The 19,638-nt window shown below is 51.0% G+C and overlaps 5 protein-coding genes across 5 annotated transcripts; 1 reads left to right on the top strand and 4 right to left on the bottom strand.

Moving 5' to 3' along the window:
* Nucleotides 1-1,010: 1,010 nt before the first annotated feature.
* N7446_013225 (putative TMEM1 family protein) lies at nucleotides 1,011-5,478 on the bottom strand (the record flags this gene model as incomplete). Its single annotated transcript, XM_058521966.1, has 4 exons — nucleotides 1,011-1,655; nucleotides 1,711-2,787; nucleotides 2,836-5,378; nucleotides 5,442-5,478. The coding sequence occupies 4 exons, from the start codon at nucleotides 5,476-5,478 to the stop codon at nucleotides 1,011-1,013; spliced, it is 4,302 nt and encodes a 1,433-aa protein (XP_058365443.1).
* A 604-nt stretch (nucleotides 5,479-6,082) lies between these two features.
* N7446_013224 (alpha-hydroxy acid oxidase) lies at nucleotides 6,083-7,290 on the bottom strand (the record flags this gene model as incomplete). Its single annotated transcript, XM_058521965.1, has 6 exons — nucleotides 6,083-6,163; nucleotides 6,225-6,478; nucleotides 6,529-6,756; nucleotides 6,818-7,061; nucleotides 7,115-7,217; nucleotides 7,283-7,290. The coding sequence occupies 6 exons, from the start codon at nucleotides 7,288-7,290 to the stop codon at nucleotides 6,083-6,085; spliced, it is 918 nt and encodes a 305-aa protein (XP_058365442.1).
* Nucleotides 7,291-9,374: 2,084 nt separating this feature from the next.
* Nucleotides 9,375-14,119, bottom strand: N7446_013223 (putative membrane-tethered transcription factor (SPT23)). The gene is made up of 3 exons (XM_058521964.1): nucleotides 13,084-14,119; nucleotides 9,611-13,033; nucleotides 9,375-9,544 (listed from the first exon to the last, which is right to left on the bottom strand). The coding sequence occupies exons 1-3, from the start codon at nucleotides 13,765-13,767 to the stop codon at nucleotides 9,413-9,415; spliced, it is 4,239 nt and encodes a 1,412-aa protein (XP_058365441.1). The 5' UTR covers nucleotides 13,768-14,119; the 3' UTR covers nucleotides 9,375-9,412.
* Nucleotides 14,120-16,149: 2,030 nt separating this feature from the next.
* On the top strand, nucleotides 16,150-17,484 carry N7446_013222 (AA9 family lytic polysaccharide monooxygenase; the record flags this gene model as incomplete). Its single annotated transcript, XM_058521963.1, has 1 exon — nucleotides 16,150-17,484. The coding sequence occupies one exon, from the start codon at nucleotides 16,150-16,152 to the stop codon at nucleotides 17,482-17,484; it is 1,335 nt and encodes a 444-aa protein (XP_058365440.1).
* A 1,140-nt stretch (nucleotides 17,485-18,624) lies between these two features.
* N7446_013221 (alpha/beta hydrolase) lies at nucleotides 18,625-18,984 on the bottom strand (the record flags this gene model as incomplete). The annotated part of the gene is made up of 1 exon (XM_058521962.1): nucleotides 18,625-18,984. The coding sequence occupies one exon, from the start codon at nucleotides 18,982-18,984 to the stop codon at nucleotides 18,625-18,627; it is 360 nt and encodes a 119-aa protein (XP_058365439.1).
* Between the last annotated feature and the right edge of the window lie 654 nt (nucleotides 18,985-19,638).

The raw sequence follows: 19,638 nt of genomic DNA, 5'->3' as shown, positions 1-19,638 counted from the left end.
GAACTCCTCGACAGTCGATCTTTTCTTTTGGACTCCATGTGCCGACTTTACAGACTTCTAACTGGCGAGATCTCACATTTCAGCAACGCCACTTCAGCTCTACATCTGATACACCAGTTTTTCCCACTTCTCAGTACTCCCTCCAGTATGGCAACTCCGTACATTCTCGAAGTGGTTCTTCACGGAGCCACCGCCTTTCTTACCTAAACCCATTCGGGGCCCCAACACTTTTGCCTCTTGTAAATTTCAATTGTGGAATTTATTTTTCTCGGAGATGAATCGGTGGCCTGACTTATCTTGACTACAGTATCGGGCTTTGGCTTTGACCTATTACCACTTCACATGCGCCCCCTTGACGGTGAGCCCGTCTCCAGCACATGTGGATCGATCGACATACCTCGGGTCCTCCTTGTGTACCCTTTCGACGTGAGCGGATTGGCCTGGGAGATTTTGCCAATGCGATGTGGCAAGTGTTGCTTTAGTTCGGTCTGGGCTCCGTATACTCCCTCCATTCGCTCCGTAAGCATGTGATTCCATTCCGATTCCCAACTTTTGTACGATGTATGGAGTATCCACAGTTAAGTTATACTTCGTGATACTGTAGTTATACTACTCAACAGATTGGGTTATTTATATGTGATGAGATAGAAACACGGTGAGTTTACACTTGAGTATACAGACAGTGTAGAATATACGAATAACAGAAGAGATAATGGACAATGGAATAGCAAGGGGTAGAAAGTATCCCAAAGCGCTTGTTGGGATTTTGTTGGGCCCCACAAGTGAAAATAACACAGACACAAACAGTGCAAACATCTTTAAATTTCTTAGGTTCGCCACCTTAGATAAGATCTTATCGGATCCACTATACAAGGGAACCATGTGTATGGGGACAGATGGACATGGATGTTGGGATAATTGGACATGGATATGAATGGTTCATCACTCGTAAGATCTACAGAACTATACATACACCAATCACACTATCACCACCCCCACCACCATCACCATCAACTAACCTCAGTCCTCCGCTCCGAATCAATCAACCACGACCCAGCACCAGCATGACCCCCAGAAGCACTAAGACTAACCGTAGTCTTCCTCAAATCAGGAAGAACAAGGATCGCCTCCCCATGATTCCGATAATCAACCTCACAAGGAACCGAGCGGCGAGACGGGGCTGCCGGATCCGCCGCAGGAGGCGAAGTAGGCAGCTGAGCCTGCGTCTGCGCCGGGGCCGGGAAGAAAGTACGAATCTCCAGACCTGGGAGGAGGAGATGACCGGGTTTCTGGGGTAAAAGGAGGACGGTGAAGCGGGTTGACTCGCCGTCGTGGGCGAGGAAGTTTCCGCGGCGCCGACCGCCGATTTGCCATTGGTCTGGGTTGGCGTGTAGCTCGTAGGAGCATTCGAGGGGTTGGTCTGCGGGTTCGGTGTCGCGGGTTGCGGGGGAGGACCAGCGTCGCGTGTGGCTGATGATTAGTTCGGCTGTTATCATTTGGCCGACGGCGGCGTGGGTTGACGGTCCTGCTTGGAGGTTTGGTTGGAGTTGGAGTTCTGCTGTGTGGACTACTTGGATCTCTGGGACGTCGACTGGGATTATTATGCGTCGGGTTGGGATCGTTGGTTGGCTGGGGAGGTGGATGGTTGGGTTGGTCTGTTGGATGTTAGTATAGTATAGGAGCGGGATGGTAATTTGGGATGTGTCTTACCTTGTGCCATTCCTTTAGCCACTGTCGCACACCATCGGCGGGTTCCTTCAGAGCTCCTAGTAAGTCATCCCATCGCAGGCTCTGGTATGGTAGCATGTCTGCCTCCCGGATGAGTCCAATGGCCTCCATATCATGGGTGGTCAGCTGCGCGCGGAACTTGCTGACCATATGCGACGTAAGCAACGCTGCGTACTGGCGGAATGGGCTCGAGTTTATTGAGGCAGCGAACCGCTTCTCAATTGCATCGAGGCATTCATCGTCCACACAGGTGAAATCAATGCTAAGACGCAGGCTGCGAGGGGCTGACTTAGCAGCATCGCCTTCATTGGGGCGGATCTTGTAGAGAAGCGAGGCAGGCTGCTTGGGGAAGACGTCAAGGGCGACAGGACCATTGATACCGGATTGCACGTTGTAAATGTCGGAGCTGGGCAAACTGCAGTTTGTAATACGGAGTGGAATCTGAATGGCAGGACTGATGGTGAACCGCGAGAAAAGCAGCTCGTCCTTGAAGATATCCTGAACATTGACTGAGATCGGCAGCGTAGAAAGAACATTGAATGATGAAGACGAAGCGAATCGGCCTTGCTCGGTCTCATATCCAACTTCTACTCGCGCTGAGAGTGTCGTAAATGCCTCTTCCACGGTGTAGGGAATGCGGAGCCGGACGAATGAATGCGCCGCCAATTGCGTGAACTCGATGATACCAGACTCGGAGTTGGCATCCACCTCGAGTTTGCCATCCACAACTTCTGTCTCCGTGAGACGAAGCCGCAGACCTGCAGTGGCTGGTCGGACGCGAATTGTGCCACTCTTGATATCATTTCGTCCGCTATCAAGTTCCAGCTCGAGCGTCCGCATCGATTCTAGATTGATCAAGTGTGGCGATACAATCTTCGCCTGGAGTCCATCCGCTGGAGGGTAACAATAGATGTATGGACGCTCATCCGCTTCCTCTGCATCTTCCGTTTCCCGGAAGCCAACAGGGAGCGAAGAGTCCTGTCCGCTGTTGAAGTGGAAGACAAGGTTGCAGGCCCTTAGCTCGAGACGGTCGACGAAGTATTTGCCTTGCAGTGTGGTCTAATCATGGGTTAGTTATCAACAGCAAAGGTCAAAAGAAGTACTTACCGAAGAGTCTATCAGAATCTGCGTCGATGACGACTTCACCACGAACTTAGCAGAGCTCTCAATCCAATGTTCAGAGTTCTGGGAGGTGTTTGCGCTAACTAGACGAGCCTTGAGAGAATCGACTTCAATCTGCTGGCCTAGCAAGAACCGCAGGGATAGTTGAATCTGGAAACCATCCCGATTATCAAACAATCGAATAGCTGGGTCAACCTTAAGATCGGCGAAGAAGTCTGCCAAAGAGGCTGGAATATCTTTCTGAAGAGCTCCAGATGCCTCAAACAGATCACTGACATGCCCATCCAACAATTCCTGCTCAGTCGACGGAATCGAATTGACTAGGGTCTTCTGCCTCACTGACAATTGCGCCTGCGCATATGAAGCAAATTTGGAGAGTAACCGTAGCATCATGCGAACATAGTCTTCGTTCCGCTTGAGTTCCTTCAGGCACCGAGCGTGGAGTTCCAACATACTCCCCTCCAAGATAACCCATAATTTGGTGCCATAGAATGGAGCCATCCGATGGAAATAAGAAGCTGCTGCCTCGTAATCCTTCTGCCGGTATCGTAGGATGGCAATTTCAGCGAGGGCTGATTCGGCGGAATTAACGCGGTTGGCTGCCATGTGGTGACGGATCAATCGGTCTGTAAGGTCCTCGTAGACCAATAAGTATGCATCTTTTGAGCCCAATGCAGCTTTGAGACCAGGAAGTTCAATGCCTAGAAGCGATGACTGCTTGGATTTGGATTCTGCCTCTGGCTTGGAAGTATCGTCATCTAATGAGACCTCGGCCAAAGCACTCGCCCCAGAACGATACCAGTCATCAAAGAGAAGACCGAGATCGTTCCACTTTTCAGCCCAACCCCGTCTCCGAGCAATTTCTTCCAGCGAGCGTCGTGCAAGTAAGAGCAACTCCGCTCTGCCGGATGACAACTGTTCAGAACCGGTCTTTTGTGTAGGAACAGGCGCAGGTTTAGGATGGTCCATAGTGGACCGACGCTGCAGCAAGCCCACATTATCAGAAATATCCTGAGTTACTGGTCGACCAGGGCGGCCACCCGCCGGGCCTATAAGTGAGCTTGTGCGACGAGGTACGTTGGCTTGAGCATCGGCAGCCGTGACAGCGGCCGCTTCACTGCTTTGGGCGACGGCATGCAGAGAAGACTCGGGCAAACTGAGAGTCGGCGTGAAAGTCTGACTCAATACCTGGAAAGCTGCTGAGAACGCCCACGAGGAGACGAGGTTGTTGATAACATCGGCCTTGCCATCATGGACTACGTCCGCCAGCCCGGATTCGAGATCAAAGCGGAGCGTACGCGCAGCCAGACCGATAAATTCTGTCGATCTTCCACAAATCTCAGATAGCAGAATGAGATTTTCGGGCTTTTTCTTGTCCGTTTTGCCTGACTTGCCGTCAGCCGCAGTGTCACTTCCAAGAAGCGAGGGCGCGCGTGCAGCTCGGAGTAGTAGAGTGAGTTGCCGAGCGAAGATGTATGTGCGGAAATCGAAGATGGAGATGTCGCTTGCTAGGATCATTTCACGGTAAGGCATCTTATTGGCGTTGAGGGGAAAGTCATCCGGCTGAAGCTCTGAGAATGGACTGGCATTGCTTTCCTCGGAAGCACCAGTCTCCAATGCCTTCTTGGCCATCTCTGTCCAGTTCTTACTGGTAGTCAAGAGTGCACCACCATGCTGATCACCACTTCCCTCCAGTTGATCTCGGATAGCTGCATCCAAACCAACTCCCAGCTCATCATACCCGGCCAATGCATCTTCGAAGAGGCCCACATTCTCGAAACCCCTGGCCAGACCTTCTTTAAGGATGAAGAACGTGCAAAAGTTCCACCCGGGCAGACTACGCTGAGAGTCTTTCTCCTTGATATCTTCCTCATATTGAGCCACACGAAGATCGAAAGATGCCAAAATGCCATTCTTCATCTTATCAATCAGGTCCTCCAATTGCTCAGCCAATTCAGGGGACTTGGTCCCCTGCTTTGGAAGACGCAATTGAGCCACCCGGTCTACAGCAGACTTGGACGACCCATTGAAGTCGGCCTTCGCCTTCTCCAGCACCGTAGTTGAGCCTCGGCCCCATTTGGAGGTAGATGCGGCTGCCTTCTCCGCAGCGTCACCATCCGGCACCACGTGTAGGATCAACCACTCGAACGCATCGTGCTTTTCCTGGCTGGTAGTCGCAGACTGCGAGTTTTGTGACGATGCATTGGCTTTAATCCATTCACGCAGGTTCCGTCGTGCCGTCGCCTTGTAGGTCTCGTTGTCGTCGCAGCGGAGGAGGTAAACTTTCAGGTACGGTGTTTGCCGTAAACCGGGGATCTGATGCCGGCGGTGGGTGACTGCGCCCGGAACAGCATCGCTAGAGGACTTTCGCTCGTTCGATTCTTGCGCGGGCGTGAAGCCAATGCGGAGCGACTCGATTGACCGTACGGGGCGCGTTGGTGATTTCCAGTGGAGGTTCCTTAGTGGTAGTTTTGCTTCGATAACCGGTTTTACAAGCGGAAACAGGCCCGAGGGATCCGTGTATTCAACTGTGAGTTGGTCATTGGTTAGTGCGAGCTTTTGTCTCGATCATACACGGTTCATGATCATACCCGTTACATTGCTTGAAGCTGCCTGTGAAGGGTCCATGATTTCCCAGGCGAGTTCGGGAAGTGACCGATTATCTCCAGGGCATTCCGCTCGGAATTGAAAGAACAAGGGAGCTTTCACGCGACTCCAGTGAGCTCGGAGAAATGTCGCGGGGTGAGGTGTTCGGAGACATGGTGTTGACTGCGACGCACGGCCGCGTCTTGGCATTCTCCTTAACGAGTATGAGAACAACCCGAGGTTGATGTTCAGATTCAATTCAATAAAAGATATGGCGCTTAGTTACAATTGGTCTCTTTCAAAGGGACATCTCTCATGCAATTATTTAATCCTTTCTAGTGCTTGCGTAGGTAAAGTTGTCCAAAACAACTCAACAGCCTTATGGTATAGTCACCCAATTGGGTAAAATATGTGCAATAAAACACTTGATAATAGGGTATGAACTAACGTGATACGAAGGTAAGTATAGAAAGTCAACGATATGACGTAAGTTCTAAGGTAACTATAGAATACTTGACCTACACTCAAAGTCTACTCAAGAGCCCATTTGCTCCTATCACCGACAAATGATGTCTAGAGATCTCGTTCAATGAAGCACAACTTTCTTATAGTCAGTGGCAGATTGCGAAATGATCAACAGAATTGCTCACCCTGCAAGTGCCATAGTGGTGCGAAGCTCCTCCTCGAGGATTTTCACCGCAAGCTCAACTCCGTTTTGTCCATCATACTGTAGGTACATCATGCTCGTTAGCTTAAACCAGTGACCTCTATTACTAGGTACCACCTACCGCAAGGCCCCAGATAGGAATTCTTCCAATAAAGCAGAAATCTGCACCCAAAGCCAAAGCCCGAAATATATCCGCCCCCCGGCGAATTCCACTATCAATCGCTATCTTAATGCGACCTTTTGCCACCGGAGCACATTCAGCTAAGGCGTCGATTGTTGCTGGAACACCATCTAATTGTCGTCCTCCATGGTTTGAGATGATCACACCATCAAGTCCGTAATGAATTGCTTTCAAGACGTCATCTGGACAGTAGACTAATCTTGATTAGCATCACAGTATTTATATACCAAAGCATTACACTCACTCCCTTTTAGCCAAATTTCCAAGGTTGTATTCGCCTTGATCCATGGTATAGTTTTGCCCCACGAACTACTGGCATCACGACCAGAGTAATGATGCGAGCGACCTCCGTCAGCTGGCAAATTTGGAAGAGATAGATGTGGAGGGAGCTCGAATTTGTTTCGTCTCTCGCCTAGGCGATTTCCCAGAACTGGCGCATCGACGGTCATAAAGATAGCCTTGTATCCACAATCTAGCCAAGAAAGGACGCAATCATTAGAGGACATATACTTTGATTGGGGAAAATGCCTCACTTTCAGCTCGCTTTATCCATTGAAGAGTCACATCTCGATCCTTGACCACACTCAGCTGAAATGCGTAAGGGTTCTTCTGGCCTTGCTGACGCTCGACAATGACATCTTCTAATAATACCGTTGAATATGTTGAGAGGCCCATTGGAATATTCAATTTACTGGCCGCGCGAGAGGTAGCCTTTTCGCCGTCTGGGTGCGCCAGACCATGCATCGCTGCTGGTGAGAATCCTATCGGCAAGGAGACCTAGACTCATTTATTGGGATTAGCAAAACTACTTGAAGGGGCCAGAAGCTTACCTTTTCACCCAAGATGGTTGTCGATGTGTCAACACTAGACACATCAGAAAGAATGCGTGGTCGAATCTTGAATCGATCAAAGGCCTTCTCATTATCACGGAGACTAGTTTGTCAGCTTAGAATGTACATATTCTCCATCATATCTCTAGGGATGGCTAATATACATACGTGATCATATCCCCAGCCCCTTCATTGTAGTAATCTGGCTAATGTGTGAGTGAAGACTAACATAGGAAGAAATGACGCAACTTGCCTCGAAATCTTTTTGGTAGCTTTGAGGAAGCAGCATCCCGTAGGTCTGCAATTGTGAGAATTGATTCTGAATTTGGTGATACCATGTTCTCTTGGTAAAATTGGACAATCGTTGCAGGAAGGAATCATTATTACTCTATCAGATAGGGGAAACAGGCTTATAAAGGCGCAAATTCTAGCAAGGCTCATCCCACTTATGCACAAATTCTTACCATACTTGAGACTTTCAGTGACCATTGGAGGTGAGACTCGGCTTGTCCCTATCAGTGCGGGGAAATTAGGGCATATCTCGGATGAACCCGAGCAACATCAGTGCATTGTTAGAGACATGCCTACAATACAGCAATTAATGTTAGGTGAATAGACTTGAAGTAACTTTTGGAAGCATACCAGGATTCGTGCTACCAGTAGGCGTTACACGGGCCTGTTGGCGCGTGAACCCGTATTAGTCCATACAGCTCAGAGCACCTGCATTTGGAAGTGCTGTTAGGCGAGAAAAAGACGCTCTTATGGATCTAATATCCTTATTGCCTGAAAATACTAACTAGATATTGAGTTTTCCCTCAAGAGATAGAGCAGATCAGGTAAAAAATGTCATTGAATATCCCCGCACTGTAGCAGGGTCGGGGAAAGAGGTGGCAGAGGAAAGACGTCCCATGAAACTATCTAGCCTGCCGTCCTAACCTTGGAAGGATAGCAGGCGCTGGCTAAGACGGCGGCTGGCTACCTAGGTTGACAAGAGGGAAAGGCAGCCGCCCTGTGACAGGCACTCAAAAAAACAAACCAATGCCCATATCTGGACCGGTCTACCCATACCATCTTCCTACTTTGTAGTGGACGTTACAGAAAAACCCGAAGATACTGTCGCCAATATTTTGCCGCCAACGAAGATCTATACCCATCTCCTTCGCCATAATATCACACCGCACGAGAATTTGCTAGCAGTTGTCAAGGAATATGTCCTGTGTCTCCTTGTTCTCCGGATGTAGTAGCCATGAGATACCGTAAATGCACTTTTCGGCTCATAGTCCGCGTATACCATAATACGTAGGACGAGCTGAAAGAAACCTTTATCGAGAAGCGCTTGTTGGACAAGGGCGACATCATCTGGGGTCGGCAAAAACTCCTCTTGGATATCTTCTCCGAGAGGAACTCAAAAAAGGCAGCAATCCCCAAAGGTATCTCTGAAGACTCTCGAAGTCCCCTCATGCCAAGGGTACAGAGCACGGAGCCAATTCTCCTTCGCCGTAATGCTCGGGGCGCCTGGGTTCCTACGGCGGTTACCCCAAAGAAATATCGGAGTTGAGAAAACATCATGTCTGTCCCCATCAAAGGCGATAGTGCTTTGGAGCATCGTTTGGTTGAACCACGTGTGCTGATAGTCCGTACGATCCGTCTTTCCAGCTGCCTCGTTCCACAGGTGAGGCATGTGCTGGACTATTCCCAGGCACATATAGGTATCCAACACGTCCTCGTACAGCTGGACCCATCCGGCATCATATGGGATTTCCTTTAGAGTCCTATTAGCAATCTCCTTTTGTTCATCTTCATGATGGGGAATGGTCACGGAATACCATAGAAGATTAGGATTACGGATAGAAGGGTTCAATCTAATACGGAATAAATAAGGCCGGCGAGTTTGCCTATTGGCAATTAAATACGAATATATTCCTAAGTACCAACCGGCATTGCGTCTATAAAGAACTGCATAACAAGCTATAACAGCACAACTTTCCTAAATACTGCCCACAATGCTTCTCTAGTTTGGAGCACCCACAGCAGTAGCAAGAAAATAACAGAAATGAGAGGCAAAACAAGTCTTATGCTAAATGTGTACATTTGGATGCCACTAAGAGGTGCAACATAGTCATGCCGCGTCATTATAAACAGAAAGGAGACAAAAGAAAAAAAAAAAGAGATAACAGACAATCCAACGGTTTAAGTTATAAAAGTCCAGTCGCTCAAAGAAAACGCCATAGAGATATATGACCCAGAAAAAAGTAAGGAAAGCACAAAGTAGAAAAGGAAAAAAATACTACCGGTAGCCTAAATGCCCATTTCCACAGCCCGCTGTGTAGAGCGAGCCTTCACAAATTCAAAGCTGTCCGTGACGCCTTGCCAGATTCCGGGTACGTAATTGCGTACCCATGCGCAGATAACCAAAAGAAGAAGGGGAATCTAGATAGATACGTTAGTTATGAACGAGAGGAGTATGGAAGGTAAAAAGGGGGTGCAGTTGCTTACCCAAATGAAGTAGAGGTTGCGGTCGTTGCCTAGACCCTTCATTCGTCGGGCCTGTTGTTCTCGCAGATGCTTCTGTTGCTCACGCGAGATGACCTTGCGTCCAATCGTAACCTCCTTGAGCTCTTCCTTGTCTGTCTGAGCCAAGGCGGGAACAGAAGCTGACGCCAATGATGAGGATGCCACGGTAGTAGTATTGCTTTGGAACTCGCTTTGGGCCTCGAAGTGTTGATCCAGAGCTGCCTCGGTTGCGGCGCGAAGGAGAGATGACTTCTTCATGTCAGACTCTTCGGCATTGTGCTCTGGGTGAGGGTACAGCTCATCGTATGACGGTGGTTGGGTTGGGCTTGGCGCCGAGTTACCCTTGAGGTAATCCCACCAGCCATCGCGAGCGGCAGGTCGGTGAGGAACAAGGTTGGTGATGCGGCGCATCATTCCTTGGCCTTGATAGTCCGGAAGGGCAGGGATTGCGGGTATCGCAGGCATTGCAGGCATCTGGGGTAGAGCCGGAATGGTGGGCCAGGCATTCGCCACGCTGTGTTGGAATTGGTTGATTTGGATAGCCAGCTGATCACGCCAGGCGACCAGAGGGGCAGGCGGAGCGAAGCCTCGCGCATGGCCAGGCGCAGCGTTTTGCTCGCTGGTATCCACGACAGGAGGAATGGCATCTTGATGCATACTTGAACGACGAGAAGAGGTGAAGTGGAGAGAGTTCGAGTCGGAATCATCGCTGGAATCATCCTCATCAAGGTCCTCCGAATCATCAACAGCATGACCAAGAGAGCCAGAAGCCGATGAAACCTCCCACATAGAGCTGAGCGAAGCTGAACTACTTTGTCGGCGGCGGGACGTGAGGGAGCCAACACTGCGAGACCGGTGGTGGCGGGATGGGAGAAGGGCAGCTTGGTGTGTTGCAAGGGTAGTCGCCAGGTCAGCGGCAGTGAAGCCACGGACACTGCGGGCATTGGCGTTCGCACCGGCCAGACGCAGACGATTGACGATATGAGCATGGCCGTTAAGTGCAGCCAGATGCATAGGCGCGTTGCCGGTGTTGTCCTGGACATCAGGATTGGCACCCCGGGCCAAAAGCCCAGCAACAAACCTAGTCAGTCCCAAAGAAGCAGCAAAGTGGAGAAGACTCTGTCCTGTTGCACTGCGAGCGTTGTACCGCGGGGAACGTGGGCTGTCGTCCAAATCAATGAATTCCAAATAGGTCAGCATCTTGGAGTCAAGATCGCTATGCTTGCCCTGGTTTTCAAGTCCGGGGACTTGACGTTGCTGACCGCTAGAGGAGTTGCTTTGCATGTCACCCTGCATGTTGAAGAAGGCATTTGGATCGCTGCCCATAATCTGCTGAGCCGTTTGGAAGGCGTCCGCCTGGCTCCCCAACTTCTGACCAAGGATGTTGAGTGCCAACCGGTACATTTGAAGTTCACGGTCATCCACGTAGCGGAAGAACAGCTGCTGCTTCGGCATAAGGGGCTGAGGCTGCTGAACTTGACCAAATGTCGGGTGCTCGTGCTTGAAGACTACCGACACCAACCCCGGCTGAAGAGCAGGAGGAGTCAGGCAGTTGAGACACTTGTCACCCCAAAATGTGGTGGTTGTTGCGAGGGTGTCACCAAAAACAACCTCCATACCAGGATAAAATCCGCTACCTAGCAAAGTAACTTCAGTGCCTCCTGTAATTGAGCCCTCGGCAGGCACTAGCTTGTGAATGACCGATGGCAATCTATTGGGAGCATTGTTGAGGGGAGGCCAAACCTGGCTAGATGAGTTCGCACCAAGCGCGAGAGCAAGGTTTGGATCCTGGAAGCCATTGCGATTTGAGCCACCCGGTGTCCCGGGACGACTAGGATGGGCGGAGTTAGGTGCAGACCCCATGGGGACTTGAGCCAGACTATCCAAGCTCTGTCGCTGGGCAGGAGTGGGATTGAAGAAGGGATTGTTGTCATTGCTTTGGTTAGGAGTCGGGGGGCCGTTTCCATACTGACCGTTCATGGAAGACGGTGTGACGAAGGGCCGCTCCGTTGGCGAAGCATAACCACGAGCAGCTGCGAGTTGTGCGGCATTGTTCATTGCTGATGCGGATGATTGAGGGGTCTCAAGACGTGTCATCGTCAGTTCTGATGGCAGCCTTCCGGAGCCGCTGTGTTTGCGTCGTTTGCTTTGAGGTCCTTGGAGCTCAGATGGTGAAGCTCCTCTAGAAAGGCTTCGAGATGGTTGCGAGTTCGCGGGGGTCCCGTTTGCTGAGCCTTGAGCTGCAAATGAACTAGGCGTGAGTTGATATTGAGAGTTGAACCTTTGCTGAAGACCTTGGAGATCAGTCGGTGATTGAGGCGCAGCGAAAGGACTTTTCCCGTTCTCGAGGTTTTGCCCTGAGGGGAACACCCCGACTCCTGGAAGTTGTGTCCCATCTGCAAGCGAGGGTGAAGGACCAGTTAGCACGGGTGCCGACGGAGCCTGCGTCTTGTGGTCGTCGGTGATCATAATCGAATTGGTGATGGCCTGAGCAACCACGTTGTCCGCGTGATCTTTAACAGTGAAGATGACCTGGAATCCAAGCTTTTCGTTTTGGTGCCGACAGTAACAAGCGATTCGCATGGGCAACTCCACCTGCATAGATCCTGGCGGTACTGATGCCATGTCACCATAGCTGCCATTGGCGTTCTTCGATGGCTCCGTCCACTCCTTGATTTCGCTCGTGTTGAAGACGATGACCCGCTTCTCCTCATCCTTCTGGAACAGCTCGTCCTCCTCGGGCTTCCGTTGCTTCTTTCGTGAGGCACGTTTGCGTTCTCGCTGAATACATCCGCTGCAGATCTTCACGTCGCCTCCGTCTAACGGACGTTCATCATCCGAAGTGGGTTGGTAATGCCCACCTCTTGTCCGTGCAAATGCCCGCTTCATCTTTTCTCGATCCTGCATGGCGCTTGTGCAAACGAGACTTGTGTGTAATTGGAGGGTATCGCTGAGGGGTTCGGTGGCAGGAGGAGCGAGAAATTTGAGTTTCGAGATGGTGTGCGAGGGAAGACGGAGTTTCTTAACGCCAGTGGGAAGTGGAGAGAGGGTTAACCGGATTGGGATCTGAGTTTCAACACGCGATTTGAGGGAAGTTGGATGCACCGTAAGAACGGGTTGTAGGGGAGTAGCGGAGTTCATCGGAGGCCGCCCCGGGGAGGAAGAGAAGTTGACAGGGAATGGGTATGCCGCAGGTGAGCCGAAGTTCATGCTGGGCGAAAGGGAGGCGTTGAGAGGCGATTGCCGGTTCATGTTGATGCCTCCGAAACTTTCTTCTAGAATTGATGAAGGCGACTGTCCACCCCATTGCGGCACCGACCCTTCCAAATCATGATGCATGTTGTTTGAGTACGGTGACTGGCCGTTGAGTCCAAAAGCGAAGAACGGGGATCCCGGTGGATGAACCTGGGACATATTAGCATTGTTTCGACAAAAACAGGGATTCGGGGACTCACCGAGGGTGCAGCATCGGATGAAAGCCCGGCGTGGTTACTCGAAGGACTCCAGAGCTGAGATTTGGGGCGTTTTTGCGGTCTCGGTAGTGAGGCATGGTCTGACTTCAACGGACTGGGGCTGCTCGCCGCACTTTCAAAATCAAAGGCCGCATCCATCGCCTTGTTGCTGACCTCAAGGTCGGGATCCATGGAAAATCCGCCATCCATAGGAAACGAAGGCTCAATATTGAACGGTGATTCCTCCTTGACAGACGATAATTCCGGGCGCATCCAGTCATCTGAGTAGTTGATAGAAACCATGGGATTCTCACTATGAGCGGCGGAGTTTGTAGACGCAATCGATGTTTGTCGTACGTGGTTTCGCGGGGATTCGGACGAAGAACTGCGACTCGAATCATCGGGCGATTCGGCTGGCGAGTCTGCTGCAAAAGCAGACACCTGCCTCAGGGGGTTTTGATCTTGGTATGGTTTCGAGGGCCCCGAGGCACCATTCGGACGGGAAGTAGTCGCCCGGGCAAACAAATCATCAAAGTCTCCCCCAGCGCTTTCAGTCGACATTTCGAGGTTTGTTGGGTCAAGGAAGTCCATGTTGGCGTTGCGGAAGGTGGACTCCATATCGTCGTCCATGATGATCGGGTCCAAGGAAGGGAATGCGGGTAAAGAGGGTGCCTGCGCTGGTCCCATGCTTCACTGTTCTCCAAATTGAATCTCAAAAGTCACAGGAGTCGAGTTCACCCGCCACCTTCACTGTTCCCGGAGGCTGACTCGCGTGCGGGACACGAGATATAATGCTGACACGGATTCTAACAGGACCAGTCTCCAGAGACCATGGCCCTGCGCACGAGGGGTTGAAAGTGGTGAGGTATGGGGTTGGTTGTTTGGGGGGAAAGTCACAGCCTGGACTTGTGGAGGAAAGGAGAGCGGGAAAACTGTGAGTGCCGATCCGGCCCGGCAGAACGCCAATAGAGGATCTCCGCCAGTGTGGGAATATATGAGGTTATATGATTATCAGGCAATGAAGAGCTGAATATAACCGGTTTAGCAAAGTCAGAATAACCCAAAGCAGGGGATGACTCGACGTTGAAATGTTATCTTACAACTACTATGAGGCCGACGCCTCAGGCACCAAAAGCGGTGACCAATTTGGTACACATAATACGCTGTTCTCCGTCTCTGATTGGTCAACTGCCGTCTGACAGCATCTTTGATCTTCTTCCTCTCTCCATCTCTCTACATACTTTGGCCATTCCAACCTCTTCCTTGTGTCACCGCACATTCTTTCTTGTTGGTCCGTTCTTTTCTCTTCCACGCACCGGGCCTATCTGGGAATGACCCGACTGCTCAAATACATGCATTACGTATTTTGCCAAGTACCAGATAGACGTCGGGCTATCATGCCCATGTCAAATGTTGCCGCAATCGGCTGTCCGACCATTGAGTAACCCAGTTAGCTGCAGTACACCTTGGGTGACTACCTTATCAATCCCCGCACGTTACGTGGATATGATCGCCATGATCTCCCGAGCCCATGGCGGCGTAGTTGCGCACAGCCCTCAACATGGCACATCCCGTATATGTCGCAATCTGTATATGTAGAGATCGGGTCAAAGACATACCCGAGGGATTACCGTGACCTTGGAGGCGAGCCTGCAGATTGAGATCGAGTTCACGGACAGCCACACGGCTGAGACTGACATTCCATTCGGTGCATCTAGATTTGCATGGGTGATTGCCCGGATAGTGATGCGCACTGTCCCCCGTTGAATTTGTGAAAGGCGTGCCTCGAATATATCTTAGCCTATGTCCAAGGTTTCTTGGAAGCGAATAATCCCAGGGATGGCGAGACATCGCAGTCAGCATGCACTTGGTCTTTTGAATAACGTTATCTCTTGGCTTCAATCTGGGAATAAACGATTAGCGCCTCAGTCCTCAACTCCAAGCTCAATGTGCAAGAAGCTAGCCGTAAGCCCCTGGATAAGATTAACGTCTCCGAGTCGAAGCCCGCTGTCACCGATGCAGGTCAAAGGCCGCTCTCGGACTCCGTGCGGGCCGGCGTGCCGGGTGTTTCAGAGTAAATGCGGATAAGCGCCGATACCCCTCAGCCAAAGGGGCAAGTTAAAGTTCTTCGACTCGGAGAAAACAGGCGTAGACTTTGAGATCTGGAAGGTGAAATCAACCGGTTGGATTCTAAAGGAGAAAAAAGCCGTTGAGTGGCCTGGGCCCAGATATTCGATTCTGCCACCTCGTGGTACTTCTCATCACAACTTCTCCCTGTTTCAACTTGATCAGTACTTTAGACAGCCTGGACCTGCTAGACTACCTAGTGGAGACGTGTCGCCTGAATCATGTTTCTATTGACCAAGCTTTTCCTGGAATTCAACGAGATTATTCCGAAGTGCAGGAGCTCGGATTCCTTCTTGGCATGGCGGAGGTGTCAATTGATTCAGTGATGGATCACTTCCAAATAGGGAGCAAATGCCCTAGTCACCGTCAGGATGAAACTTGGTGTGTCGCAGACAACCGCCCAGGGATCGACAGGCACCAACTAGAGCAGGGCTCAGTGTCAAACGCTCTCCTTTCATTTGTCCGATGGGGCATACCTTAATTAATTTTCTTTTTAGCGCATCCTGGGAACACCCAGCGCGTTAGAGACCAATTTGCTTCATCTATCTCTCACCACGGAGCTGCTGGTGTCTCAGTCGCTGAAGATTCTCCACCTATGGGCGCCGAAGCAGAGCGACGGAAACCTATGCCATACCAGAAATACCTGAACTATTGATGCGCTCCGTGATGGGCTTCTCTTGGCAGGGGAAACGGTGCGGCTCCTCCCATACCGAAAAGAGCTATGATGCCGACGTGGACGAGCATATAAGGCCCTGGCATCACCGTCTGAGTTGATTTTCCAATCCATCAGTCCTTTGCATTCCATTCTTTCCAAGGTCCAGCACCTTCCGCTCTCTTTTTGGGTTGACTTCATTGACTGAAGTCCCCTTTGCATTCTTTTCTCTTCCTCTTTGATCCTACGATCCAAACGCTGTGCGTTCTTTTCATCACAACTTCTTCAAGATGTCTGTGTCTAAAATTGCTGGTCTCGTCCTCGCCTCGGCCTCCATGGTCGCTGGCCACGGCTACGTTTCTGGTGCTGTTGTTGACGGCACCTACTACACTGGCTTCCTCGTTGACACCTACAACTATATGAGCAGTGTTCCCGAGAACATTGGATGGGCAGAGAAAGCCACCGACAACGGCTTCGTCGACGGCTCCTCCTACTCCAGCTCTGACATTATCTGTCACAAGGATGCCACTCCCGGTGCCATCTCCGCCGAGGTCAAGGCTGGTGGCTCCGTTGAGCTCCAATGGACTGACTGGCCCGAGAGCCACCACGGTCCCGTCATCACCTACATGGCTAACTGTAACGGTGACTGCTCCTCCGTCGACAAGACCACTCTGGAGTTCTTCAAGATCGACGAGGGTGGCCTGATTGATGACAGCTCTGTCCCCGGCAAGTGGGCTTCCGACCAGCTCATCGCCGCCAATAACAGCCGCACTGTCACTATCCCCAGTGCCATCGCTTCCGGCAACTACGTCCTCCGTCACGAGATCATCGGCCTGCACTCCGCCGGCAATTCCAACGGCGCCCAGAACTACCCCCAGTGTCTCAACCTGAAGGTCACCGGCGGTGGCAGCGATAAGCCCAGCGGTACTCTCGGTACCGCTCTGTACAAGAACACCGACCCCGGCATTCTGGTCAACATCTACACCTCCATGAGCTCCTACACCATCCCTGGTCCTGCTCTGTACACTGGCGCCTCCTCCGGCTCCGGCTCCGGCGCCGCTACCACTGCCGCTGCTACTGCCGCTGCCACTACCGCCGCCGCCTCTAGCGTGAGTGCCATCCCCATCGCGAGCTCCTCGTTCTCGCACCCAACCTACAGCCGCACCAAGCGTCCCTCCCACAGCGCCACTCCTTCCATTCCCTCTATCTCCATGCCCAGTGCGCCTGAGGCCACTCCCGTCGGCGCCCCCTCCGATGCCACTGTGACCGATTATGCTACTGCTCAGGTTACTGACCAGCCTGCAATCCAGACCGCCAGCGCCGCCACTGTTACCGCCCCTGGCCAGTCTGTCCAGAGCGCCGTCCCCGCCGCTGATAACGAGTCCTCCGCCGAGGGTACCGCCACCACCGCTGCCGCTGTGCCTGTCCCTACCTCCAGCACCAGCTCTGGCTCCAGCTCCTCCGGCTCTAGCTCCTCCGGCTCCAGTTCCACCACCACCTCCACCTCGGACTACTCTTCCTACCTCAGCTCCCTGAGCGCCGACCAGCTCGTCAGCGTCATCCGCTCTACCCTGAAGTGGCTTGTCTCTGACAAGAAGGTGCACGCCCGTGACCTGTCTATCTAAAAGCGCCCACCGACACTAGATGTATAAAGATGGATGTTCTCACGTTCATGTCTATATATCAGTTTCTTTTAGTATGATTTGTTGCTTTTTGGAATCAGGTTTGGCCTTTGGATCGGGTATCCTGTCCGGCTTGTGATTTCTGGGAGGACTGCATGTAACAACACCGTGCTACTGGTTTTCTTTGCCTTTCTTTCTTTTATCCTCCTTTTCTTTTAGGGGACGAGAAACTCGCTTAATCGGGTTTCTTTCATCATTTTCTTTCATGAATGGAATTGCTGGACTGCTCAATTTTGCCTTCTTCTCTTCGTAGAGTCGAGATCATTATATGAACATCGGAAGTTGGCATCTTGGTGCCTGAAGTATGGTGCTAAGGCGGTCAACATCATCATATTATCAGTAGCCCTTGAACTATCGATCTTCTATTAGATCAGTTGACCTGCGTCGAACGAGGGAAGCAGGTATAACTACTTCTAGCCACAAACATGATCTTGAGTCTGATTGACGAGTACAGAATCTTTGCCTTTACAGTGCTGAGCCGAATGACTACCCATCCACAACACATTCTACAGAGACTAGTACCCGCACTGATACGATAAAACCAAGTCCATCTGCTAGACCAGGGTCGGAATTGGCCAACGGGCTACAGGACCAGATTAAATGATTGAGATATTCCAGCCGAGGCAACTACAATCCCATGAGCCTTTTACGATCCGCAGAGCTGCACGAAGGTGAAAATACCGAATTTGGCAGCTTGAAAATCTCAAACCAAACCCAGTTTCCTGGTCATGTCGGCCGAAAGTGCAAGCAATTAGTCCGCAAATTACCTTCACCAGCCTGCATCGAGATACTGATCCAGACATTTTTCTCCGACTTCAATTGGCAGTACGATCTACTTGATGAGCAGTCATTTCGAGAACAGTTGCAGACATGGGGGGAGGTATCATACTCCGGCCCTGAAACAGGTTTTGACAGATTAGCACCGGAAACCCTTGTATTCCCAGCATTACTTTTTCAGGTCCTGGCTCCCGGACCACGCACCCAGCACAAATCATGTAGATGTCGGTTTCGCGGTCCCGATAATATCCCGAGACCGAGGCCACGCCTGCAACGCGGCTGTCATATGATGCTACATCCAGTGACTCAGGCCCCTCCTGACAGATACCGTCGAGGAAGAGCCGGGATGCATCGATGCCATCGCGTGCCGTGAGGTATTCGAGTCCTGCGATCATCGTTTTTCATTTTGGGGTTCTCCAATCTTCGTGGTTGGCCGGTGCTTTCGCCAACGGTGCGGGGATCGAAGATCAAGGCTGCGTAGCCTTCATCTGCTAGACGAGTTGCGTATTGCAGTTGTGCTTGTTCCTTCACGAATGAATATGGGCCGGGGATCACAATCCCGGGTGGGTTCTTGATGTTGGTCGAACGAAACAGGATCCCACTGAGTATTTCCCCACGAGAAGGATATTGCACCTTCTCGAGAGTATAATGACCATGGAAAGGCATAATGGTTTGCAAGGATTGTATATTGAACTGGTATGAATGCTTGTGTTTCCGAATGTCCAGTCTTCGGGCTATTTATCCCCGAGTCATCGGCGATGTGCCATTCGATTGGCCCCACTTATCACCGATAAAAACGGAATATGTGGGCTGTTAACGCCGATGATCCAATAGGAATCCCAAAAATCCGCCATCGCCTGGTAAGGCTATACTGATCCACGGTTCATGAATCCTTTCTGGACAGTATATTTTTGGTTTAATTGATCAAAAGCAATCAATGTTCGTTGGAGACTGGACGTATAATTACTCTGGCATTTAGTAGTACTCATTGGGCACCAATCTCCTTGATGCGGTTCTTATATCCAGTGCCCATACGTTCAAGTACCAAACGCAATGATTCATTGGACAGTGATAGTATACTCAAACCCACTTCCGGGTCACAACATGCTGTAACTTGGTGGTGTGGTAATATGTGCCAATTCCGCTCCTACACATTCTGACGTTGAGTGCGCCGATGAAGATCATCCATGGGAATGACCAGCGTTACACACTTGAAATCAAGGAGGTTCTTTTCAAGCTTTCAAGGCAATGCAAAACCATGCAAGACCAAGACCAGTCAATGACGCGAACATGGCTCGTATGGCTCCCATGCAAGAAATA

This window comes from Penicillium canescens (genome assembly GCF_028828765.1).
Source record: "Penicillium canescens strain IBT 15451 chromosome Unknown utg000011l_segment0_segment0, whole genome shotgun sequence".
In the NCBI taxonomy this organism is placed as follows: domain Eukaryota; kingdom Fungi; phylum Ascomycota; class Eurotiomycetes; order Eurotiales; family Aspergillaceae; genus Penicillium; species Penicillium canescens.
This window is presented reverse-complemented; position numbering and strand designations above follow the sequence as displayed.